This window comes from Dysidea avara, chromosome 3 (assembly GCF_963678975.1).
Source record: "Dysidea avara chromosome 3, odDysAvar1.4, whole genome shotgun sequence".
Lineage (NCBI taxonomy): Eukaryota > Metazoa > Porifera > Demospongiae > Dictyoceratida > Dysideidae > Dysidea > Dysidea avara.
The window spans coordinates 48,266,576-48,294,150 of record NC_089274.1 but is presented as its reverse complement, the minus strand read 5'-3'; the positions used below and the strand labels follow the sequence as shown (position 1 = coordinate 48,294,150).

Here is a 27,575-nt window from a genome sequence, read left to right as displayed (position 1 = left end):
TAGAGAAATCATTGAGATCTGGAAGTAGTTACTAAGCTGGAGGGAAATTTTAAAAGAAGAATTACGTATACTGAGCTAATTACATGCATGCAAGTTTTGTTTTATTGGACTGTAAGAAAGAAAATCATCTAGGATTGTATGGTAATTTTTAATCAAAGAGTTAAATAGAATTTTTTGAAAATGACTATCTCAATTGACTGGATCTTGAGGTACATGTAGCTATATGTCAAATCATTGTAAAAAAGTTAATATGTTCAACACGTAAATATTATAACTTTGAGTTTATAACTACTTTTCTGTGGTGCAGCTGGCTATTTTTGTCTGAGTATAATTACAACCAGCCCAGTTACCATTTACAACTAACTTTTTAGCCACGACTAGTCCCCCCTTTTTTAGTCCCTGGCATATATACATATATTATATATGCATGCAATTATAAATATCACCTATAGAGCATGTTAATTCCTTTGATGAAGTCACTAGCAGGAAGTGTGGTGTAGAAGCTGCAGGATTATTGTGATGTTACTGGTGTGTAGCTTTACGTAGCTAAATTTAAAGTTGTGAATTAGATAGGACATGCGTGACTTGCTACCAAAGTTAATGGTTTATTTGGTTCCTGCTATCTTAAAAATCTAAATGTCAACAAGGGTTTCCTGAAAATCTTTTCCCTCTGCCCTGAGCTCTATGTTATTGGTGCTTAAGGAGTGGTATCATTTGAGAACAATGGTACTTAAAGTTATCGGTTAGGTGCTTAATATTGAGCTATTACATGTATATATGTACCACTTTCACACCTCAGATCAATGGAAAGCCAGTGCATATATATCACATATTGCACTGATTCAAAATGTTAACGAGATATACGCACTGCCTTAACAACATATACACACTACTTCCAGTGCATACATCTGCAGTGCATACATCTGCAGTGTGTATAGCTATCTCATTAAGGCAGTGTGTATATCTCATTAACTTGAGACATTGCACACCTAATAGGATTGCACACTATATCCAGAAATCATTATAGATTTCTTTGATATTATACTGTTATCTCTCTTTTCTTATATATAGGGAATCAAGCAAGCTGTGATTGAAGTTTGCCAAACAACTGAGCTGTGATTGTGGGATTCAATTTTAATACATCAACTGCAGTTTGTTTTTTACTTTTGTAAATGTAGTAATATAGTACTTTACTATATTAGCAAAAGTAAAATCAAACTACTCTTTGATGTATTAAAATTGAATCCCATAATCGCAGCTTGTTTGTGGCAAAATTGAATCCCACAATCACAGCTTACTTGGTTCCCTATACAAGAGAAGGGTATCACAACTAAAGATTTTGCCAATTAGGTAAGTCTGCATGCTTAAGTAAAACACATTAGTTATACCCAGTGTTGGGCAAGTTACTTCGTAAAAGTAACTAGTTACATATTACATATTACTTGCAACTGAACTATTTAGTTACAGTTACATATTACCCATAAAATAAAGTAACTGTAATAATATTACATATTATATTACTTTGTGTCCACAGCCTTAAGCTGTCACATGTGAAACTATCACCTTATCACGTGACATGATTGCGTTGTTGGACAATATGCAAATTTTGGTTATAAGTAAGAAGCTGATGAATAAGCTTCATTCAGTAGGCCTCGTTACTTCGTTGTGGCTAGGCGTTACTCAGAGGATAACTAACGAGATTAGTAACTTCGTTATTTGTAGTAATAATATTAGACTCGTTACAGTAACTATATTACTTAGGTAACGCATTACATTTGTAAGTAAAGTAGCTTGCGTTATATTACCTGTTTTTATAGCGTATTTCGTTATATTACTTTGTTACCACAAAAGTAATAATATTACATAACGCGTTACTCCCAACACTGGTTATACCACAGGCACTTGTGCTTTGCCTGTATATGCAGCCTGAGGGCAAGTGCGTATATACAGGCAAAGCATACACTCGTGCCCATGGTATAACCATTACTTATAGCACTTTCTGTGATGCAGGACCTAGCTACACGACACCCTAAGTAAAATCATTAGCACGTATGTCATAAAACCATTGCAATGATAATTACCACTTCTAGCATTACTGCATGGTTGGCAATTTCAACATAAGATTATGGCAGTAATTGGTTATTTGTAAATGTGCAATTGGTGATTATTGTTAATTTATGGGTCTTATGTATAATTATATATGTTAATTCTGCCTCCCCTCTCTCTTTTAATATATTATGCTCAGTTTGTGTCTATACACAGAATTACAATGCCAAGAATAATAGTCATGCATGCATGGATTTAAGTGAATAATCATGGTTTCGTAAATTTTTATAAGCTACTTAATCATAGTTTTGCATGTAAATCAACATGCATTGTGAAATAACCCTGCATGCTTTTGAATATAACCATGTGCATACTTTTTGTGAATCAAATGCCTGTAAGTTGGTGTACATATATTTGGAGGTTTGACACAAATAGCCTCAGTACGTAACAGCGTAGTAAACAATATTACTTTTTCTGGTGAGCTAGTATATACATCTAATGTCCTAATGAAACATAAGAGTCATATCAGTGTTGTTCAAACTGGTTGAATGCGGAGGAAATTCTGGATCCCAAGCTGTGTGATTCCTCATGCAGGTAAGTACTGCAATCTGTCTGTGAATCAAGTTACCACCTGGCCTGGGATATTTTTTTTCCACATTGAACAGTTTTAGTATCAGCATGCATGTTTCTGCCTATATTCATATCAAACATTAAGCCACCTTGTGCACCCAACAGTGCTATGAAACCTGTAATCAGGTCACTGTATAAAAAGGCCAGCTGCCTAAACTGCAGGGGTCATGGTAATCCCAAATGTGCCATTTGTGTATAACTGGCAAAGTGCAGGTACCTACTCAAATTAAAGGTCACTGACTCAGGAATCTTGACCCAAAGAGACCAGAATAAGTTTCACTACACTGTGGTGATCACACCATTATCAAACATCATTACTGGTCAGGGGCTAAGTGGCATATCATGTTGTAGTGCATGAATGGGTATATGCATAATGTTCTCAAGTGCACAACTATTCACAGTATAGCAACTTGGTTATTTGTTTCAAAAGGATACCATGCAGAATGGCATGTGCACACATATATATATATATATATATATATATATATGCATGAGAATTAGTATGTTACTTTTAGCATAGTTATACATTATTGGCTCACTGTGTGGGAGCCTTCTGCATGGGCTTCTGACATAGCTAGATAATGTTTAGGAAAACCATGTGATTCACTATAATAGTAATTATAAATAAAACTACTTATTACATTCACATCTACAAATAGGTGAAATCTAGGCCATATAGGACAATGGATGCCACTATTTATACACAATCCTAAGAAAATGCAGGGGTTGGCATGTACGTAGTTGTGCAGATGCATGCCTCCCAAAGCTGATTGATTTTCTGGTAGGGTATGAAGCTGATCCTTGGACAAGCGGACTAAGATGTGGAGTAAACTGTCTGTGCATGTGTGCAGGTGGTATGTACCACTGTGTGGTAATAATGTACACTGATCTGTATCATGCTCAGTGTATTAGCTTGTATTTATCAATGCATGCGGGAAACTTAACAAATAACAATGACATTACTGACCTAGACTATCCCCCACAATGGGTTTCAGACAAAGGTTAAAATAACATGAGCCATATAACTGCACGGCTAGCAGATGGCTCAGAGCACTATGGCTAACAGTGGCACTGAGGTCTAGAAAATTTCAGAGGGATTTCAGGTCAGAAAAGTTTAGACAACAGATGCAAATCTAAGGTATTCTTACATGGGCATTGGTGGAAGTCACTCAACAAGTGTGCAAAACACACTCAGCATACGTCTGTGGGCATGCAAATCAACTGAATGTGTTCCACAGAAAAAAAATTGACTTTTTAGCTTAAATTTACATTGCAATTTTAGCTGAAATTAATGTATTGAAGATACATTGTAAGTGATCACATGTTTGAAAGAAAGCTCATTATACCACTGATGCAGTTTTTAGAAGTGGCAATTATGAATCTGCATGATATGCAATGTATAACTAAGGTACAACAAATTACTGTAGTAGTATGATTTCACATGCACATCCGATTCCTTCCACTCTGGAATGACTGATCATTTGGTTCTCCTACTCTGAATGCTGGAGCTGGCTGGCAATTGCAGCTTCAGTCTAGAACACCTAATTATGATTAGTACTACCACTAAAGGCTTCACTTGCATTTTCTAAGGCAAATTGGTAAGATTTTAACAGTGAAACATTGCTGGAGAGTGATTATATTAATATAACACTAGGTATAGCTATACACTGTAAAAAAATAGTGGTGAATTTCACTACCGATTCCTGCTACAACACTCACCATTTTTGTATAGTGATGTTCGCTATACTTTTATAGTGACCATTGTAGTATATGGTAGTTCTGTAGTGGTTTTATAAGTATTGTAGTTATGTAGTAATAGCATTAGGCATGTGATTGTATGGCTTCTGGTTAGTATATACTGTGTACTTTGTAGTTATAGACACTCTCCATATTGTGTTGTACAGTTGTTATCACTTGTCAATAGTTATTAGTGTGGTCATTAATACAGCTAAGTATATAGCTAATACAACCATCACTATACATAAACTTAATTATTAGTTTATCATCCTCCTGTGCTCAAAATATCAGTACAGGAGTGCAGATTTTTATTTTATTTTTTTACTAACTAGATAGCTGACCAGGCTTAGCTAGCTAAAATGCAATTTCTTAAACTGCAAGGTACCAACTATAAAAGGTGCTAATTGGCCTCCCTTAGGCACCAGTGATGCAAAAAATCCTTGATGAGGTAAGAAAAATAGCAATGTGGGTGGGGATGAGAAACTGATAATTAAGTCCATGTGGCCTAATACAAAGCAGGACATATAAGGAGAAATCCAATAAAAGATATTAGGTTGTACGAGTGCTTGGAATTTTCAACTAAATTCCTCTGTGCTAAAGTTTCCCATAAGTGCTTTAATAACAAAAGACTAGCAAGAGTTAGTTTTGTATTATTTACCATTTCTTGATATTTTGTAAGTTCCAAAGAGGACACTTACAGTCTCTGATCAATAAAAGCCACGGTATTAGGGTCTGAGTCATGTAAAACAGGGTCTGAGTCATGTAAGACAGGGTCTGAGTCATGTAAGACAGGGTCTGAGTCATGTAAGACAGGGTCTGAGTCATGTAAGACAGGGTCTGAGTCATGTAGGACTAGCCAGGGACCATTTACCCTTCAACACCTTCAAGTAGATTTAATTGTGTCTATTTCCAGAGATAAGGGCTTTCCTGAATTGACATATGATGACTTCAAGCAGCTTGATCTCTCCCTTACAAGTGGATACACTTTGAGGTGCTTTATGTCATAATTTTGTCATCAGTACATCATCAATGTGTAGACATGAGGAGATGAATCTCATGGTCTAGCAAGTAATTGAATCCAACCTCAGTTAATTTATCTCAAGATAGAAAAATTTCTATTTCAGTTGTATTTGATAAATACCAAGAAACATTTCTGTAGAGTTTATGCCTTTGGCAGACGTGGTGAGTGGACAGTTGTTACATTTGAACATCATTTTTTTCATTATCATGACTTCTTGACAGCTACTAGTGGGCAAACTGTTTGCAAGTCACCTTGGTTACAAGACTGCTGATGAAGCTTCCACCCAACTCAGGAAGAGAAGTTAGCTTTGATATTCATCAAATTCTGCCACCATTCTTCCTGTAACAAACTTGAACATGTTTTCACATCATCTAACAAACAAAGAAATTTTTACTCCAACAGACTACCTAGAACTTTCAACAGCCTACCTACAATTGACTTAACCATTTCTTACCATCAAAGCTCAGTTAATCCAAATTCTATGGCAGCATTTTATGAAGAATTTTAATCCTGATAACTTACACAGTCTTCACTTTTCTTGTCCCTGCAGCATCTGTTCTAAACACCCCAAGCCACCGAACTTTAATCAGTGTTGGGCAAGTTACTTTTTAAAAGTAACTAGTTACATATTACATATTACTTGCAGCTGAACTATTTAGTTACAGTTACATATTACCCATAAAATAAAGTAACTGTAATAATATTACATATTATATTACTTTGTGTCCATAGCCTTAAGCTGTCACGTGTGAAACTACCACCTTATCACGTGACACGATTGCGTTGTTGGACAATGTGCAAGTCTTGATATAAGTAAGTAGCTGGTGAATAAGCCTCACTTAGTAGGCTTCATTACTTCGTTGTGGCTAGGCGTTACTCAGTGGGTTACTAACGAGATTAGTAACTTCGTTACTTTTAGTAATAATATTACGTAATATTAGATTCGTTACAGTAACTATATTACTTAGGTAACGCGTTACATTTGCAAGTAAAGTAAATTGAGTTATATTACCTGTTTTTATAGCGTATTTCGTTATATTACTTTGTTACCACAAAAGTAATAATATTACGTAACGCGTTACATAAGTAGCGCGTTACTCCCAACACTGACTTTAATGCACATAATAGTTAGTTATTATAAGTAATTAAGTACATAACGGATTCTTTTAGTGCAACTTGCTCATGCAGCTATAACTACTGTTTGTATCATTACGTATTTTTAACATTACACTATATATAAAGCTTTTTACTACTATATGTAGTTTGTAGACTGGTCATTATTCATTTGTCTGGCTGAGAATCATCATGTTGGGTACAATCATGAAGCCATTTTATGTTGGGTACAATCATGAAGCCATTTTATGTTGGGTACAATCATGAAGCCATTTTATGTTGTTATAAGGTTCCTGTTGCTACATATTTGGAGAGGTGAGTAATCAAGTGTTATCTTCTGCATGAGATGTTCAATGAGGTATAAAAACCTGTTTTTGTATGTGAACGTCACATCTCTGTCACTGCCTTGATAAACCATTGAATGACTCCTACAAGGTGCCATCATAATTCAAATTCTTTAAAGTGTGAATCCATTAGGTTTCTGTTTCAAGCCATATTGCAGGAACTCTGTTAGGTTTCCTTGCTGCTCCACAGGCACTGGTTGCCTGTAAGATTCTTGTACTATCAAATTTGCCTGTCATGTGGCAGGGACTAAATGTTTCCCTCCAGGTTATGACCAGGTGAAATCATCAGTAGCTTAATGGTTTAAGTTTTGAATGTAAGTCAATTTTTTAATGTTTTTTTTTTTGTTTTAATAAGAAAGTATAAAAACAATTATTGTCTATGACAGTACAAATGTTTAAAAAGTGGTATCATTTTGGGTACAAACAAAGTCAACTGACATGTAAACACAATACATAAAATAGCAGTACAGTTCAATAATAGTGATACAGATATCTTATCATATATATCATTTGCTGGTGACACTGCATATGATACACCAGCACAGATTGGGACCACTAGAGCTGTGATGTAGAAAAATGTTGCAATATTCTTTGCATCATTGAATTGTTTATTACGCACTTTCCGGATGGCAAATGCAAGCACACACAGTATTATCATCATGACAAGATGTGGAAGATAAAGGATACCCCACCAGTTGGATGGCTGACAGTACATGACCTTCTGTCGTACAAAACCTTCCGAGGGTAAGATCTTTACTCTTACAAAGTTTGTATTGTTAACCATAACAAATACTGAGTGATGAATTGTATTGATGATAATACAACCAGTTGTAATGGCAATAAATGTGTTGTCACTAAGAAACTTTCCTGGCTCAAAGCTGTTGAATATTCTATAGATCCTCCAACTTTTCAGTAATGTGATGATAAGAACTAGTAACAGTCCAAGATCAAATAACCACCATGTGGACTGGCATAGTGTACCAAACACAACTGCTTCGTATTCATCTGTCACCTTGATGACCACCATAATTCCACCTAACAGTAACAAGTTATTTCCAGCAAACATCAAGTGATTTAGTCGAGCACTTGATGATTTGATTGAGTAAAAGTTTTGATAATGAAAGTTGATCAGTAAGAAGAAATTATTCCATAGAATACCCACTGTTAGTAGTAGGTACATCAATACCACAACCCAAGTTTCAGCTAACAATGTTTTAATAGGAAAGCTATCTGCTGGAGGATTTTCTACAGACCATAGAAAGGTGCTTTCATTCAGAAGAGACAAATTACCCAGTTGTGAACTATTATTTGAAGGAGAGTAGAGACCAATTTTTTTGAGTGTTCCGTTTTGTACTTGTTGAATTGCTATTGCAAGAAATTCTCGTTTGTGAGTTTTATCAAATGAAACATTCCCTGAAGCACCAGCAAAGTTAATTCCAGCTAATTCTTCTATTATTGCTTCAGAAATATTAGAATTTCCTAATGTGAAGTCGGCTAAACCGGAATTATCGTTATGTAATTTTTCCTCAGCTTTGTGCAGAGCCAGACCCAATGCCCACATGGCATCATAGGTAAACGTAGACCAAATGTTTCCAATATTACTATCATTATGTTCCCTTTCAATAGCATACTTCCTAGACTCACTAATATAAGATTTGTAATATTGTTCAAATGTTTTGTTAGTAACATCAAAAACACCATCACTAGTAGAGTTATATTGGTGGCCCAAATAGATAATACCTTCTGTGGCTTGTCTCATTTCCTCAGGTTCACAGTCAGGACTATATAGCTGATCATATGTTCCTAAGTCAATCAGCATCCAAATGATTTGTGGATAAACAAGGTTATGACGGTATAAAATACACAACAAATCACTTATCAGAGACTCCTGTATCCCATATATCATGCCAATTCGCATGCCACTTGTATAAATATCATTCACTAACTGAGCATTCTCAAATGCGCTGTTTCCAGTGGTACGTGAGTCCTGCTGGTAAGGCTCTCCAGTGTACACCTCTTCTGCTCCCGTAATGTGCTTTTCAATACCAGCTCGTAATGCAGTGATGCTGTGGTCTATCCAGACTACATTATCACCACCAAATGCAGTGTTGTGTATACCATAACGTTTCCAGTTAAACTTCTGCATGAGACTTATTCTAGCTCCTTCAATATATTCATCAGTAGGTACTGTCCTGTAGAAGTATGGAAACGAATCTGTGAATGATAAAAAAGGAGATGCTGCTCCGTAGGATACTTGAGGAAGCAGAATATCTTCTCTTCCAGCAACAGAAGCAATGGGGATGGTAGAACTAGAACAGCCGGTGCCTATTATGGCCACTGGTTGATGTGTGCTGTGCAGGGCATTCCTCACGAACTCGCGGACTCCACGATCACGATCACAACCTGAGTTAGCTTCTATCAACTCCAACACATATCCAGGTAAAATACTGTCATTTCTGTTTATCTCGTCTCTAGCCAACCTCGCAGCAGGTATGACATATTCTCCATCCCAGTCTGATCCTCGATAGGAGAACAATCCCAGTACTCGTAATATCGCGGGCCCTTTACTCTCGTTATGCTCTCCTGTACTTGAGTCTGTAGACCACAACAATGCAATGATTCCTGTAACTACTTGGTAGTTGTACGCGGATTTTATGCTAAGCATTCTGTTGCCACTACTCGCCACTAGCTACCATCGATCATGATTGTTGCTGTCATTGTCAAGAGTTCATTAGCGAAGCCTCATCAATGCCTGTAGGTTCGAGCAGCTGCACCCCGGCCGGATGTGAAGCTATAAACCTATAGCTATCTGAAACCGGATTTTCTGGGGATGCTGTCACGCTGCAAGTGGTCCCCCGCCCCAAGTGGTCCGGCCGGACCAACTACCGCGCCTCAAGTAGTCCGGCCAGACCATGTAAAGTTGCTGCAGATGGTCCGGCCTGCTGCAGATGGTCCCCCCCAAAGAAATCTTCACTATCAGCTTCCCAGTCAGTGCTAGCTCAATGTCTTGATCAAAACGCACTGCCCTCCACGGAATATGAGTCCTGAAGCAGTGAAGCGAAATTTGAGTAATGCATGACCTATTCTTAAACATATAATTCTGAACATTGCATTTGCACGTGGTTCTTAATTTGTGTAACGCCTTGTGGGCACCAGTGTCCCTTTCGATCCCCTTTCAAAAATACCAACAAAGCATACTCTAATAGAGCAGTCACCACTATGATATAGCTTAGTGTCATGTAGTCATCCACATGCAGTTGTCAGCAGTATGTGACAGGATAACACTAAGATGCATATCCAGAAGAGGCTACAAATAAAGCTTTTGGGAATCTTCACCACTTCAGCCCGGAGTAACTTGCAATGCTCAATATACCATCTCCACTTTCCAGAGGCTATGACACACCACCCGAACAGTTGGCTATAGTTTTCTCAGTTCTATAATGAAACATGATTTAATCTCTATACTGTAATTTAGGCTGGAGTATGGGTTAGACAGCTGTTCTACCAATGGTGAATATCATTAATTTACTTGGATATAGTCTTGGACAGTGACCGGGAACTACTAGCTGACAACCCTTGTACATTTCATTTTTTATGCCCATGTAGTAGATGTTCCAACACACCCCGCCCCCCTTTAATGTAACTCTTTAAGTATAAGTAATGTAATTTTTATAAGTAATGTAGCTAATACGGTAAATATAAATTTTTTGATTTTTAATGGCCGGTAGCCTTGAGCTAGCGGACCATCAGTACTGTACCCTGAAGATTTTATTAATTGTACATCTCTTATTCTATACGTGTATGCAGTACTGTACCCTGAAGATTTTATTAATTGTACATCTCTTATTCTATACGTGTATGCAGTACTGTAAAGTAATAATCAATCAATCAATCAAGCTGCATGTTTCACGCCTCATACGCAGCTTCAATAGTTATAGACAATAATTTTTTGAACATGTCAGCATGTACTAAAATGTCAGTTTCGTCAAAAATGCTATATACAGACAGGCTATAGCTGAAGAGTTGTATTCTAGTATTAGTGTGTAAACTTTACACTCTCCATTAATGATACTAGAACTGATGCAGTTTGGCGACCTTAAGTGGTTCTTTCAAGCCAATAAGTTAGTAACACGTAATAGTTTAATTGAATCACCACACACAATGGTTTTATTGTTCTATACTGGCCATATCATATACCTTATTTACTTGGTTAAACACTGCAACATTTATTACCTCAGTTTCAAAAATCAGTGTAGTGGCTATTCAAACTTGACCACCTCTTGATGTTCAAAAACAATGTTTAAATTTTGAGCATGCACCATGGGCTGGATTTTTGAGCACTGCTCAAAAGCATAATAGGCTATTTTCAAAGCATAATTGTGTGAAAATTTACCCATATATATATTATAATATATATGTGTGTGTAAACTTGAAGCATCAGTGTTATATGACCAGACCACCCTCACTGTTGGCCAGTGCTATGATATAGGTTAGAATGACTACCAATCAAGTTAAATAATTGCCAAATCTGAAAGATCCACTTGATGTCCATGCAACTATTTAAGTTACTGTATTTTTCACCATTTTACACAGGGTCGCGGGTGTCACATGGTTATATAGAAAAGGTTTCACCATGTTCACAATAACACTTCACAAAAGCACTGATACACAATTCATCGCGAAGATTGTACAGGCCATTCAAAGTTGCAGGACTCTAAAAGAGTATACATGCAATATAAAAATAATTATAAGTTTGAGTAAGTTAGTTATTGATCACATGATCTTTACAGACAATTATTGTTGACAACGATATCTGGTATCTCTGATCTATTACTTGATATTATGACATTCTATTTTTGTGCATTATACTCCTTGACTGTGCAGGATATGGTCAATAGCTGTAAAGAGCTCAAATACTTTAATTATAGATGGTGAAATTGCAGTTTCAGTTTACAACTGCTACATAGCTATTGATTCAGATGGCACTGATCTTCCTGGAGACTTAATGACTACAACATAAGCTCATTGTGGACTGCATTATAGTGTTGTGCATGAGATCAGTGAAGGCATATATTACTGTACTTGTATGAAAATCCAGCTCCTAATTTAATCATGCCTCTTGTCAACGATATAAGATTACCTTTCCAAGAACCTATTAAAATTGCATTTACGTGATGTGGATTATACTTTTCATCATCATTTAGATAGCACTATAGCTATAATGCGTTGATGTGGGTACATTATATGCTCAGGCATCACAGCCGATAACCTCCAGTAGCCTCTTGCTCTGCCAGTGGATTGTGCCAGTCAACTTCAATACTATGAACACTAATAGTTAGCTACTAATAATAGTAACACTAATAATAGTATCAGCTAACGTTTTGGTGCTATGTCATTTTATCTTGTCAGCATTAAGCTGCAAGTTTAATTGTACAGTGGAACCTCTCTATTATGGACATTGTGAGACCCAGAATTTTTGGCCACTTTTTGCTGTAATATATTTCCTTTTTCAGATTTAAAATGTATTGACCAGACCAGTTGGGACCAAAATTTTTGTGCTTATTATGGACGTTTATTCTATTGTGTCCTTAATTTGGGGAGTTTGTTAAGGTAGGTTCCACTGTATGTACTAGCTAGCTATAGTGTTTTTACCCCTAATGTTTACAGCAGCTGATCCAGGGTTTATCAAAAGGGGTGAACCAGTATATGGAGTAGGGATCTGTGCCCCCCAGAAGCTAAAGCTTTATGCAGGACCAAACATCTTGAATGGTTTAGATCATACTGCTTTTATGTGGACTACATTGATCAAGAGTTGTATAGAGTGACAATCATGCCAGCAGATTATTATTATTATAGGCCTAAAGAATGGCATACACAAGATCGCATGTATTTCATTTGCAAGATATCCTTAGCAGGCTAAATGTACCAATGCAACTGTAGATTTTAGGTGACTGTTCTATTAGAGTATTGACTGACTGCTCTATTAGAGTATCTCGATCTTGTATAACACGTACGCATACTAGTAATTATAAGGCCACCTCGGAGGCCACAGTGGAACGGGAAGCTATGTCGGCAATTTTTATCCATTTTTTGCAGGTTTTCCTCTTTCAGAGGTAAAAAAATGTATTAACCATAACTGTTGAGACCAAAATTTTTGTTCTTCCCTTGTTATCTAAGAGTTCTTTAAAGGGTCAGAAATACTACTGAGATCATTTTGTGATAACCTTTTATGGAGCTCACTCCAAAGACATCCTAAAGAGCTCACTGGTCTTGTAATGCCATTCCCAGAATATGAAGCCTCGACTTTGGAAGATTTTCATTTCTGGTCAAGTTATTTTAATTCAGTTACTGTATAATGTGCCAGTGCCCATCCTGGTCCGGTTACTCTAGCATTCAAATCAGTAGCATGTTACAGAAAGCAGGCTGTGCCAATCAGATTATGTTGTTGGTATTCACAATTTTTTTTTAAGTTACCATGCATTGATACTATAGAATTATCAAGAGTTAATAATAGCTCTTGGAATTATGTAATATGTTTTGTGAAGATGTAATGGCTGCTTGTAGTCAACAATAGGGTGTTCTTTAAAAGAACAAAAGATGGAGGTAGAGGGCCATGTAGTTGGAGCTGATGTACTCGTGATGCCTAATCAATATGAAAATATTTTTTTTGGTTGTGCTTTTTGGTTAAGTTTGTTTAACCTATATATACTTATACTTTGTATGGTTGTTAAACATGCCATTCTTGCTGCCATTGTGATCTCATTGTTTAATTATATTCCATAGTTACAACTCTGTAATGCTATAGTGAGAGTGACCAGACCCTTCCTCTTTTTGTGAAGGAGTGGGTGCTGTCAGGGTAGTACTCTTTCTAGTAGGGTGTGGGTGGAATCCTTACATTTTTACATTGTGCGGCCTCAAGAAATAAATTCAGAAGTCGTTCTGTTTAAACAATTACTATATTATCCATATGCTGCTGATGGGACCAATGCAAAAGGGGAACCAAACATCTATTCATCGCTTGACTACGGAGACCAGCCATTGTTCTTGTAGTATTGGTATGCTCTATTAGAGTATCTTGTACCTTCATTGTTTACTGTGAGACTGTCAACCATAGTCATATCACTAGGGTGCTTTTCAAGAGAGAATTTATAGAGAGCCATTTGGAGCATTTTGGCATCTTGGAATGGAACCAAGGCAATGGCAGATTTAGCATGGGGAATTTCCAGAATGAGGTTCCATGGAACCCTTTGAACTCCCTGGATCTGCCCCTGTGTTTATATTTGACCAGCCGTATTTCCAGTCTGTATTGTATCACTTCCAGTAAATGCAAGTGCTGAGCAAATATTTAACATTTCAATACTGCAAGAAACAGGATGATGCTAAACCTGTTATATGTTATCGGCTTTTATTCAATTCAATTCCATGATCGCTTCTGTATGATAGCGATAACCATTCACAAATTGAATCATGCATATGATTGCCTGCTGCCGTGAATACTCTCACCACCAGCCCTACATGAAACACTGCCAAATGATAGTGTCACTGAGACATGTACCAGCTTTCTCAGAAGCTTTAAGGGTAAACTCGGAGGTACCAAGAGTTACTTAATACTGTAGCTAATGGAACTCTAGTAATCAGATATAGCAGAGTCAATTATCCACAGTTATAATAGTGAGCGAAAACCAGCTGTTTTTGTATGGTTTAAAGGTACTGAGTATAAAAATATGCATGCTACGTAAAAAATTATGCATGTTTTAGTTTTTATGTACTGAAACAAAGCACGAATCAATAAAACCTATATAAACCATCAGATTTGCCTTTTCATGGGGAGTAAGACAATCTTTATTTCATGTATATACATCAGAAGCCATGTGAGTTATGGGTGATGCGGTAAAAATTAAGTTTACCATGGTCACTTCATTGTTGGAATGGTCTTCTTCTTTGTCCACTCCTTTTGTTACTATAGATAACGGAGAAGCAATAAAATAGAATCCAAGGAATGGGCGAAAATAACCGGTCTTTGCTCAGCCAATCACATATGCAGTCACAAAATATTTGTTATTATTTCATTATATCTTTTCAGTTTTAAGTATTGTTTTCTATTGCAGATCTGTAATGGCCACTGCATGATGAAAGATAAAAAAGAAGTTGTAACTTGGAAAGAAGCTGGCAAAGGATGTGTCTTCAGCTTGGCTACGTTGCATTTAAAAACATAACTAGATACTCGGTATTATTATCTTAGATGTTAAGGTACTATAATTCTAGACTGTATGTGGTTTATTTACGTAGTATATACTATGTAGCATAAAATACTGTATATTCCTTAGAATACGTTAGTATGAAGTTTACATGAGTACTGTACATTATTACTAATATGAATACACTATGAAAGTACATGTAAATGAATACGCTATGAGAGTGCATATAAGTATGCTATGAGTACATACACACAATATGAGCATTGCCATGAGTACACAGTACTGCATGTTTGTTTATAGAGTTTAGTATCATTCTTCATTGGAGTAGCCTAGTCTCCCCAGAAAAGCAGCCAAACGAGTCTTTCTACCTGGCTTATTGCAGCCAAGGAGAATGGATTCAAGGGCTGCGTAGAAGTTGCTGCAGCCCTCTGTGTAGTGCATATAAAATATGTAAAATGCACCCAATAGATGGATGGCAGTCAGCTCTGGTGGCACCACACAAAGAATTGATCTCTCAGCCACAAGAGCGGGCTGTAGTTTGTTCTCCTCATCCCTCTTTACAACAATACATGGTTGTGCCATGGGCAACTGTTTTACCACATCTTCTGTGCTTCCATCCTTTCAAATGCAACAAAAAATGTCAATAAGTTGGTCTAGCGTACTTATGCACACACAAAATACTGAGGGAATGCATTCTAATGTATTTGTTGTAAGACATGTGCTCTAAGTATTAATTAAAACTCCAAAAATCTTGATTGTATGTCATCACATGCAGTATTATTGCTTGTGTATATAATTTGACTTACATCAACTAGTATGCCACCAATCAAATAATTTGCCATGGTCATATAAAAGAAAAAAATTAACAACCTTGTTTTATTACATTTCTATATTAAAAGCAGCTTTGAAGGCTTAGCTGCTTGTAAAGGGCCAGCTATTTGTTCAGCTGTGGGTTGCAACTCATAGTTCCTTATTAGCACTCTGGATCAACAATAAGCCTAACTAAATTCTGGAAAACCAAAGACAACCATTTAGTTTTGTTGTACAACATTTCAAGTCTATAGATATTCTAGTATGTCTATATAATGCACCCCATCCCAATATACAACTATAATATACAATTAGTCCGCTATAGGTTTAGTCCCATTTTTCCTATCCACACACAAAAGAAAAGTACAGTGACCTGGCTATGTGAGACTGTATTGCTAAGGCATACTGTACATAGTAAAGGAAAGGCAAAACTGATTAATACTGTTTCACAAACTCACTAGACATGTACGTACATGTTTTTACAGAAATACCAAAATTACAACTGATGGAGTAAGATATATCACAAAGATATGGCTGTTATACTTGAATTTGATAATAACTTACCGTCCTTTGGGAAGATAATGGAGATCATCGTAACATGTGAAGAAGTATTATTTGTTACATCAGCTTTGCATACAGTCATGTATCATCATCATTTTCATGGCTATGAAGTCCTTGGTACATCTGAAATAACAGTTCGGCGACAACAAACACTCAGCACTTATCATTCGTTGGCAGTATCAAAGCCCTATGGAATGCAACGCAAAACAATGATCTGCTTGAAATATCATGTATTTGACTAGTTGTGAACACACATATTCAAAATATTATACGTATATACAACAACTATGACAACAACAATAGAACACATTATAGTAAAGTTTACTCTCAGAAAAAGTCATTACTCTGAGGGCTACAACTATAGTATGTTCACGTTGAGCTGAATCCTGAAAAACGCCTAAAAATTAAAAGTGGATTTTTTCTCAACAGAGTTAACATTTCAGCCAACTAGATGATTATTGGTAACAGCAAAGGTGTCAACAACAGACACGTACGGTTTGGCTCCATTACAAGTTCGGGAAAGGGCTGTATTGGACACTGTACTTATATGGCTTCCCCATAGGAAATGTATTGTGAAAATTTTGATTGACTGTAAATATTATGTCTAACATTTGAACAACAAGATTTTGAAATATTTTTAGCGGGTCAAGCAGTACTACAAATGAGCCAAATTTCAAGATCGTGTGTAATTGCATCCATGAGTTATTAAATGTTTTTGAGGGTTCAGCTCAACGTGAACATACTATAGTAGTTGTAATTTGTAAACGGGTCCACTCAGTAACTATTATTACACATTATACACTTGTTCACTATAAGCTTTAAACTAAGTGCAACCTTCTGACACCTATAACTACAAGTGACACCAATGAGCCACACTTTCTCTGGTATAGTTCAGCCATAAAAACTTCTTTGTTATAGAAGGACACTCCCCATACACTATATCAGTGTTGTCAGGCCCAAATGTAATCAATCATGTGCTGGATACAACGCACATTAGAAGTAATGAATTACAATTTCCGGATGTAATGTCCATTATAAATTACATTACTCATTGCTTTGTCATGCAGCACATACATAATTACTGCAGAAAGTAATATAACGTAATGCATTACCCCCAACCGGGCTCTGTTAAATGGATTTTGTTGTCTAGAAGGAGTTGAAAAGCAATGGGCTGTTATAAGTTTCAGCGGATAAACAGTGGGAGCTAATACTGAAAAACATCCACAGGTATTTATTTTGCTGATCAGATGATGTCTCTCCAAGGATGGGCTTTCAGGTACATGTACAAGTTCGCTCTTCGATCAGCTGCTGGCACCGCACGTGCCACAGTCCATTTAGCCCGAGAAAAAAATGATCAGTCATACCATGCAACAGTTTATGAGTTGACTTTATATTGTCTCGAATCAATGTGTTAACTATAAAGCTTAGAAATGGCAACAATACAGTTTTGACAATGATAATAATATAAATAAACACTTAAACAGTGGGCAGAGAGGCAAACTCTGCCCAGTCCTGGGATGATACAGTTACATTTACCGTGCTATGTAAGTTACTGAGCAAACTGCACACGTAACTCACGTTTGCCAGTTTAGTGATGGTAATAAACTTCTCGGTTCATACGAGTCTACGTCTAGAGATTCATTAATCTGTTGATAGATGGATCCTGTATGAGTATTCTAATACTTTCGTACAACTTTACTATTCTAATAGTTCAGGGCGCAATTGCTGACTTTGGGACATATGTGGAGCCCAGACACGATGCTGGACGGATGATGGGAAACTACATGGGGTGGCCTTATACAGAATCATCATGAAACTTAAGTGTGAGTGTTAGGTGTGTTCCTTCATAGATAATTAATGGTTACTCGGTATGTGACTGGATTTATGAAAAGGGGTCTTCCACACACATCCAATTCTATGAACTCAGAAGTCCATAACTCACTGCTCAAGGAATGTATTAACTTGAAAATTTGTCCAACCATTAAACTATGTTAGTGCTCACTACTGTCCAATTTTGTAATCAATAGCCTTTTCAGTCTAAAGTTATGACAGACCTCTCAACCTGGAAGCAGATCTGGTTGTGAGAAAGCCAGCCACCCATCCCCATGCAGCTGTGAATCCTACCATCATTGTGCTGGGGCTCATGCACATAGCTACATTTGTTTTAACAAAAAAAATGTTTTAAAAGGCACAACTAGCTAGCTATGTGAGTGCAGTACTGCTGTTTACCGCAGCTTATAATATCTCTGTACTATAGTGTAGCCTACTATATGAGAAGAACCTACTATTTTGCTCCATCGTTGAATCACGTGATATCAGTCTTTCAACTCAGCTGATGTACTGGTTCACCAGTGATTCATTGTTGAAATCACCATCCATTTCTTGAGTAATCAGTATCCAGCTGTGGATTTAGTGTTCAGCACAGATTTTCCACACAAGTACACCTCACAACAACCGAAATTAAGCAATAAACATTTGTAATAACACAACTGGTAGGATTTCACCTAATTCTTCAGTGTGCTGAGTCTTTTCTCAAAGGATTTCACCTTTAAATAGGGCTCAGTTCATTGAGTTTGGCAGCAAAGTGACTTGATCGTGACATATTCAAAAGTATGGGAAACCGCCAAAATTTTCAGCTCAAAATACAGAGGCGCCCCACTATTCTAATTAACCGATCACGTGATACCTTTTGGGGCTTAAATCAAGGAGATTTAGTGTGCCTTAGAAAATTTTATTGGAAATCGTGAGATCAACAAGTGGTCGTGATATGAAGGCTGAAATCGTGCGTCTCATGACCAAATTGTGATAGTTAAGAGGTCTGGTTATGAGTCATTAAATTTGGTAAATTAGATGTGTGTGGAAGACCCCTTTTCGCAAATCTGGTCACATATATGTTGTTTGCGGGCACTTGTTCTATAGTCTAAAGCTGGACAGAAAATACTCCACACACATGCACCTCCACCCAACATAGTTTCACATGCCCAGACTATCTATCTGTGTCAGCTACATATTCTCAACCAGGGAAATATCAACCCACCTTCACAAGTGAACTATTTCACACAGCCTGTTTGCCCCCACCTCACCCTGTATCAGTGGTAGTCGGGGATTACACTGATAGGTGCATAACTCAAGGCAATACAGTATTTGTTGTATTATAAATTAAAGCATAACAGTTAGACTCTGAAACATTGCATAATGCAAAGGTTCTGGGTTACCATTTGCATGGCTTGCCTTTCAAGTCAAAATCAGGACTTGCAATTAGAGAAGCTTTACATTCTTATTGCCTGGCCAAGGTGGGGATTTGCATCACTGAAAATTATAGTTGCCCACCTACCGGGTAAGTACTGACAATGTAAACCCCGACCATGTCTCGACCTGCAAACCCTAGGAATACTCAGGCTAGAAGGGGATTTGTATGGTCGTGTGACATAATGAGCTAATTTGAGTGGATTCTAGAAAGCACGCATCTTTACTGTCTGAGTGAATTTCCTTAGCGAGTAATTTTTTCATCCCTAATAAATACGGAACAAGGCACATTTCACAAAATGTCTATGTTTCCAGATACATGTACATGATATATTGTTTTTTATTTACAGGCTCGTTCTGCCCACTGCTGGATGAAAGATGAAAAGAAAAGCAGAAGCTGGTCAAAGATGTGTTTTTGTTACGTATGTACATTATACGTATACATATATTCCATTGTTAAACTTAACAGTACGTATAGTTGATGTTATACAATATTTTACATTTACCATTTTGATTACACGAATGTGAAAGTTTAGTGGTTTCATAAATGCAGGTATTTATAGCATTTACATACTAAAATTTATGAGTACAGTTTGACATCAGATTTGCCTAGTTTCCCCATGTCCAGAAAAGTAGTCAAAACTTTTTTACTTGGCTTACTACAGCCTAGTAGAATGTCTGCAAAGACTTCATTGACATTCCTGCAGAAGTGCATATTGAACCTAATCAATGAATGAAAGTCCTTTGTGAAGTAAATCCTAGCTCCTTAGCATTGGCAGCAGCATCCCTTAGCATTGACAGCAGCATCCCATACCATATCCCCTGCAAATTTCTAAAGGTTGTCGTGATCTTTCATGTGCAAACTCATAGTATCTTATAAGCATCCTTTTCACATCAATAAATGGCTTCGGGTGGAATCTTAATCTTCAAATTAGAAATTTATCAAATGTACTGTATAGTCCCTACCAATAGAAAATCTGAGGCTACAATACATGACTGCTGTTTTCCAGTGTTATCACATACACACACATGCACACACACACCCACACTCACATATGTACAATCGGATATTTTGTTTTGTTTTGCTACATTTAGCCTATACTACTGTGAATACACAGCAAGTTTACATAGTTGTGGTGAAATATGCAGATGATACTTCTAGTGGACACTTTGTGACCATACTGTTATATAGAGGTTGTCATTTTTCAGAGGTAACATTTTATTTAAAGAATTAGTCTATCAACCTGCAATTTTGGTTTATAGTCTGTTATGATACCTCAGAAACTGTCCTTTATATACCAATGTAAATGTTACTGACAGTAACAGTGTTCTTGACAGTAACAGTGTTCTTGACATGCTGTTATATTGATGTATAGTAAAAATTTATAAATGTAGTGAAGGTCACTACTTTTTGTAGTGACCGTCACTACATTATGATTTCACTACAATGTAGTGAATTAAAATGTAGTGAAGGTCACTACTTTTTGTAGTGAACGTCACTACATTATGATTTCACTACAACGTAGTGAATTAAAATGTAGTGAACGTCACTACATTGGTAGTGACCTTCACTACTTTGATAATTCACTACGTTGTAGTGAATCTAAAAGTAGTGAACGTCACTACATAAAGTAGTGACGTTCACTACTTTGTTTTTACTGTGCACTAGTAGCAGCAACCCTCAGTAAGCCGATGACTATGATGTTAGCTCTAGTTGCGGGGTCCACAGCCCCATCTGGCTATACAGCAACATGCAACTCAGTGGTAACCAAACCGAGGAGGTGAACTGAACAGAACCCTTTATCGGCAGCAGCGCGTGACAAGCCGCTAACTTGTGAGCAGTCGATCACCATACTCTCAAGTAAGGAATTACAGTTAGCTAGTAAGGCTAGTTTCACAGTATATAGGCTGCACTGATGTGTGGGTAGTTGCGTGGGTAGTTGCGAGGGTAGCTGCATATATTCATGGACTGAGCAGCAGTCGCCATATATCCAATGCTAAAGAGCGTGGCTCAGTTTCAGAGACCGAGCGTGTAAGTTGGCATTGGCTTAGTGGAATTGTTAGGCACCCGACTAGAGTTTGTGGGGACAAAAAGGCTTGCTCTTAGCAACATTCTGGCAAGAAACCAAATCATCGGCTTGCCCCGGCTAGCAAGAAAAATTTACCCGTTGGCTAATTCAAGTTCCTTTACACAGTGCACTGAGTGCAGTCTCGGGTGTGGTATACAGTCCTTTTGAGGTGAGCTTTGCAATAGCAGTACCCTGTCTAAAAGAAATTAAGAAGAAAAAAAACTGATTCAAGGGGTAGGTAACATCCTAAACATTGTGCAGATTAACCCCTGAAATTGCTGTTTTGGAAAGATAAATAGTCTATGGCCCAAAATTTTGTATATGTTGGAACACAAAAGTTGACTATGAAAGATGTAACAGAAGTATATACATGGAAATGTAATACTTTGTGGATTGACACGTTTTTGAAATTGTGGAGTTTATCAGCAGAGATAAGCTAGCTGTACAATCCCGAAGGTTGAAATGGGCGGTCAGTTTTCTATATGATACTTCATAGAAGATTACCTCAGTATCCCATTGGGATTCATTGAATAATTAATCTAGTAGTTACTATAGAATAAAAATGGTTACTTGTAGTTTTATCTATGATTACATTGGAGAGAAGGTATGGAAAACTGCCATTTAGAACGTACTTGTGCTGTACTTGAATGCAACTCCTGGTGCTAGTAAATCAATCCTAGCACACCAGGAAGAGATGGTATTGCAGGGGTATCCTTCACATTACATAGGAAGAGAGAGCTGGCCCTCACGGGGAATTGTTGATGTGAAAGTAGGCTACATAGTAGTACAGCTGTGATACAGACAGGCTGATCTGTTGTTAATCCCTAGTGGTGCAGGGAGGTGCTTTAATCGTACAATACGGAGTGTATCTGCAGTGCAGATGGTTATTCTCTTGACACAGGTACTTTATGGTATGGTAGATGTGTTTCCTACCTGGCATATTGGTAAATGTGTAGTGATGTGCGATGCATATCGATATATATATATATAAGAGCATCGGAATATATTGGCTGTTTCACGACATCGATATCATGCTTGTGTATTGATATTTTATTGCACAATCACAGAAATGTGAAGGTCTGGTTTTGTGCAAGTTAACAGTGTAGCTTGGTTGTTTACCAGTTCCTAGACTCTTTAAGCTAGTTATATAAAAGTGCAGAGGGCTAATAGCTGGTATTAAACCATGAACAATTATCAGCCGTCCATGAATTAAATATGAACTGGCTGCTTACCACTTTTCTGAACTCTTTTAAAGCTTGTTATATAACTGCAATGGGGAATAGCTGGTACTTAGCTATGAAAACTTATTAGCAGCCCACGCATTTAACCGCATTTTTAGAAAAATGTACCATATCGTACCATTGACTACACAGCTGTTAGACACAGATACGCTCTGTCGGCGTATCGCACATCACTATAAATGTGCCCCATAAAAATAGAGCTAGCCCACTAATTAAGGAGTGGAGTATTGTAGGGGTGTATCCTACATGGTGCAGCTCTGATACAGACAGGTTTTTCTGTTGTCAATCCCTAGCGGTGCAGGGAGGTGCTTTCTTCGTTTAATACGAAGTGTATCTGCAGTGCAGATGGTTATTTTCTTGGCACAGGCACCTTATGGTATGGTAGGTGTGTTTCCTACCTGGCATAATGGTAAATGTGCCCCAAAAGAATTAATTTATTGTAGGGGTGTATCCTACATGGTGCAGCTCTCATATAGATCTTTCTGTTGTCAATCCCTAGTGGTGCAGGGAGGTGCTTTTTTCGTCAAATACAAAGTATGTCTGCAGTGCAGACAGTTATATGTTTATTTATTTTTTTGGCACAGGCACCTTATGGTATGGTAGCTGTTTTTCCTACCTGGCACAAAGAGCTGTGAAACTTAGCCGGTTAACTGATCATTCAACAACCAGTTATTTTTATAAATTCAGTTATCAGCTATTATATATTTTTATCATAATCAAATAACTGATCTCTAATATTTTCACCTGAAAGATTTGATTTGGGTACTCTTTTCATTCTTCAACATAGATATCCCACTTGTTGTGGGATTCAGCTTAATGTATAATGACTTGTTGCCTTTTGGCCCAGTTTCACAGCTCTTAAAGATAAAAGGTAAATGTGCCTCATAAGAGCTAGAGAGAGCTATAGCCAAAACAGGAGTGAGGTAGTATTGTGAATATGTAGGGGGAGCTTCCTACATGTGGTGCAGACAGGTTTATTTGTTGTCAATCCATAGTGATGTAGGGAGGTGCTTTCTTCACAAAATATAAAGTGTATCTGCAGAGGGATAATCATCCTCTTGCATAGGCATGATATGGTATGGTATGGCAGGAGTGTTTCCTACATGGCACAAAGGTAAATGTGCTTCATTACTGGAGTCACAGGGTTGATAGTATTTGAAAACATAGTGGAAGGTCAGAGTTATGCAATTCAATAGATATGGTCAAAGTCTGAGCCGAGGGGTAGGTAACGAGCCAACACGGTATACGAAATTTCAAAGATGACTGCCCATATTTCACCTTTCAAAGACAAGTTTCAGCTAAATTTCTCTGTAAAATTCAGTAATTACAAAATTAGTAAATCCGTAAATGTCAGACCCTGTAAAATTTAAAATTCTGTAAATTTTTGTTACATTTTCCTGTTCGTGAAATTTCATCTTTCAAACTGCATAAGTTTCAGGCAATATTTCATCTTTCAGAAATAATTTCAGAGATGATCAATGAAATTTCAGGTCGTTACCTACCCCTTGGTCTGAGCATACCATAATCCAGCTAAACCTGAGCATCGAGTTACGAGTTCTGTTACAAATAAGCTATTGCATAAGACCACTTGAGGGCAAGATAATGTTGCAGAGGGCTGCACTTGAAGCTGTAGTGCCCTTAGAAAATTGTCACAACAGACTATATTAAGATGTGATTCATCCACATGGTTGGTGTATGTCTAACCATACTGGAAATTTTATCACCGTAAATCAGTGCTTTAAACACATAGACAGTTTCTCTTATCAGCAGGGCAGCATACTATTAAAAATTCAATTTGAGACAAGGTCATCCCTCATTGGTCTTATGTTCCTCTTTGGTCTGTTCCAACTTTATTATTTTAATCCCTAGATAATTCCCTTTAGAAAGAACATGGGATCAGTGGGGTTTGGTCTACAAGGGGAAGGACTACCTCTCCACCTTTATGGTGTGTAAATTTTGGTCCTTTTTCCTATTGTTAATCTCGGAGCTGCAAATTGGCATGAAGGTGTGAATGTGTGGATCACACAAAGGTCTTTTGACAGTTAGCGTCCTTGGCCTTTGTCCTCCCCCAACAGTCCTCCGGGAGGTGCACACCCTCTTGTCCTGCAAAACTAGAGAGACATCTAGTCCAGGCATTGATTGACTCAAATAGTCTATAGCATACTGAGCCAGACATGTTATAATTACCAATGTAGTGTTTTAAGCACGCAAAGTAGTCTAATTGATGTTTTCTTTTCAGAAAGAATGTCAGTTTGCTGGCATGGACTGTGAAATTCACAATGTTATTGTTGCAGCTCAGCATACTGTCTGGCCTCGTGTTTTGAGATAAGGCCATCCCTCATTGGTCACATGTTCTTTCCAAAATTATTATCATTTTCTTTTAATCCTTAGGTAATTCACTTTAGAAGGAACGTGAAATCAATGGGGTTCAGTCTACAAGGGGAAGGACTACCTCTCCACTTTTGTGGTGTGTAACTTTTGATCCTTTTTTCCGTATTATCAATCTCAGGGCCACAAATCTCCACTAATGGCATGGAGGTATAGATATATGGATCACACAAGGGCCTAAAACTAGGGAGCTAGCAGGACATCCAAAATAGGGTTTGCTCATTGTATACGTACTTAAGGGAATACACAAGGTTCAGGATCAGCTTTATTAGGTCCTGTGTGGAGGTCAACAGACTCATGACCTACTGTTACGATCCCCATATCACAATGAGTATTTAGACAGACGTCACCTAAAAGAATGGAGGAACTACACCGTCAAAGGGAGCAAGACATGTAGATCTAGAGGCTTGCTGCTGAGTGGGTCTCATTCCTTAGAAAAATAAGCCATGAAAGCAGTACTTGATATCCAACATTTTCTCTCCAAGTGAGGATAGTGTAGTGGAAATGAAGTACAGTGTAAATGAATTAAGTACAGAACTGCTGGAGTACTTGGCTCCCCAGATACATAATAGCAAAAGGCTCACTGCTTGTAAGAAGGCCTACAGGGTAGTCCCAGTTTAATCAGAAAGTTACCCCTTTACCCGAATAATATTCCAGTGAAAGAACTAAGTCAGTATATCGGCGACAGCAATGTTAAGAACACTAAGCTACACACTATTTACAGTGGACAACCACTAGTTTTATCTTTGGCTTTTTGAGCAGTTCATTTCAGCTCAAGGACATACAAGTTAATCTGGAAAGGATAGATGCTGACTCTTCTGCATTGTTATTCCTTGCAAGAAGAGGAAACCCTCAAGATGTTTAATTCCAGGGGGAGAATACAACCAACTCTACTGAAACTCTAACAAGCAGTTTAATTAATTTATTTTTACACAGGACATAGCACAAGAAGAGGACAGTTAATTAACACAGTTACAACTGGTTTAGATGAAAACCCTACTATTCAGACCTTAAGTACTGAGCTGTACACTTGGACTAGATAGGCCTCCTCAGCCTGTAGCAGAGTCTCGGGACTTTATCAAGGTGCACTTAGTAGAGTTATAAGGGATCAGAAAGAAGTATTCATATAGTGTCTAAATGGATCAGTAACGTAAGCAGAACTTAAGCTGTTATGCATTGTGGCACGTATGTTGTAACACCTCAGTCTCTGCAAGCAGTTTTTTGAGGGTATCATGTTTAACTTCAGGATTGGCTCCTCATGGTTTTAGAAACTGAGGCGAATGTTGGTTGTGGCAATGATTGAACATAATGGTAATTGTATTTGGAGGAACATCTAAGTACAATCACCTACAGTGATTGCTTGTGTGGGTGAATGGATGAGTGCTTCATGGGCCCTTTCTAGTGGGGACAAATGCTAGACCTTCTGTCTAGCTTGTATGGGTATGTAGGTCCCCACTAAATAGGGATAAAAACCCCAATCATTACTTTGGGATTAAGACATGCGTGACCTTGGTTACCTTGAAGTCACGTGATCTCACGTGATAGTCAGATTACCAATGGTCTATTGAAAGTCAACGGCACGTCATCCCATTCTCCCAACTTCTAGTACATTACCCCCTATTCCTGTGATTTGGAGACACTGGAGAGAAGTTAACACAAAATACTGAGGATTTCCAAATCTTTGCAACACCAAAGCGCAATGCGTTCACGTGCACGCCTATCACGTGAAATCTAAAATTCTTATAACACGCCATGTTACCAGTGAAACACTGACACACGAGAATAAAATCTATTAACAAGCGCGACTTGGTTGAATCACAACCGTTGGTCCGGTCTAAAGGGTCTAAACCGTTGATTGGGTAAAAGGCAGGAAGTGACGTACTGGATCATGTTTTTCTGCTTTGCGTTTCAGACATGTTGCAAAGGTTTGGCAATCCTCAGTAACACAAATAATAAAACCATCTGGCACGTGCGACTGCATGCTTTAGCTATACATGCAAGTCTCCTTTTGAGGCCTTGCCAGTAAACATCATTAGGGACATCGAAGGTGTGGGGGCAATCCGTGATATAACCCAAAAACTTACTGCGATTTCCTCACAACAACATGACAGTATTGGTTGGGTAAAACCAAGCCCAAAAGTGTCTTCAGATCGACCCGAAACGTTTCCATC

General features: G+C 37.6%; 1 protein-coding gene and 3 long non-coding RNA genes across 5 annotated transcripts; 2 read left to right on the top strand and 2 right to left on the bottom strand.

Moving 5' to 3' along the window:
- Positions 1-3,271: 3,271 nt before the first annotated feature.
- On the top strand, positions 3,272-6,364 carry LOC136248616 (uncharacterized). Of its 2 annotated transcripts, none has more exons than XR_010697781.1 (3): positions 3,272-3,409; positions 3,462-5,404; positions 5,451-6,364. It is a non-coding gene; the product is annotated as an uncharacterized lncRNA (long non-coding RNA). The 2 variants fall into 2 exon arrangements; XR_010697782.1 differs by having other exon boundaries at positions 3,462-5,595; positions 5,656-6,364.
- Positions 6,365-7,231: 867 nt separating this feature from the next.
- LOC136251387 (gamma-aminobutyric acid type B receptor subunit 1-like) lies at positions 7,232-9,665 on the bottom strand. Its single transcript, XM_066043829.1, has one exon. The coding sequence runs from the start codon at positions 9,554-9,556 to the stop codon at positions 7,262-7,264; it is 2,295 nt and encodes a 764-aa protein (XP_065899901.1). The 5' UTR covers positions 9,557-9,665; the 3' UTR covers positions 7,232-7,261.
- Positions 9,666-15,191: 5,526 nt separating this feature from the next.
- LOC136251385 (uncharacterized) lies at positions 15,192-18,177 on the bottom strand. The gene is made up of 3 exons (XR_010699078.1): positions 18,039-18,177; positions 16,464-16,647; positions 15,192-15,707 (listed from the first exon to the last, which is right to left on the bottom strand). It is a non-coding gene; the product is annotated as an uncharacterized lncRNA (long non-coding RNA).
- On the top strand, positions 17,852-20,258 carry LOC136251386 (uncharacterized). The gene is made up of 2 exons (XR_010699079.1): positions 17,852-18,283; positions 20,057-20,258. It is a non-coding gene; the product is annotated as an uncharacterized lncRNA (long non-coding RNA).
- The last annotated feature ends 7,317 nt before the right edge of the window (positions 20,259-27,575 follow it).

Coding starts and splice junctions, on each gene's coding strand:
- LOC136251387 (XM_066043829.1), bottom strand. CDS start 9,556: ATGCTTAGCATAAAATCCGCGTACAACTACCAAGTAGTTACAGGAATC.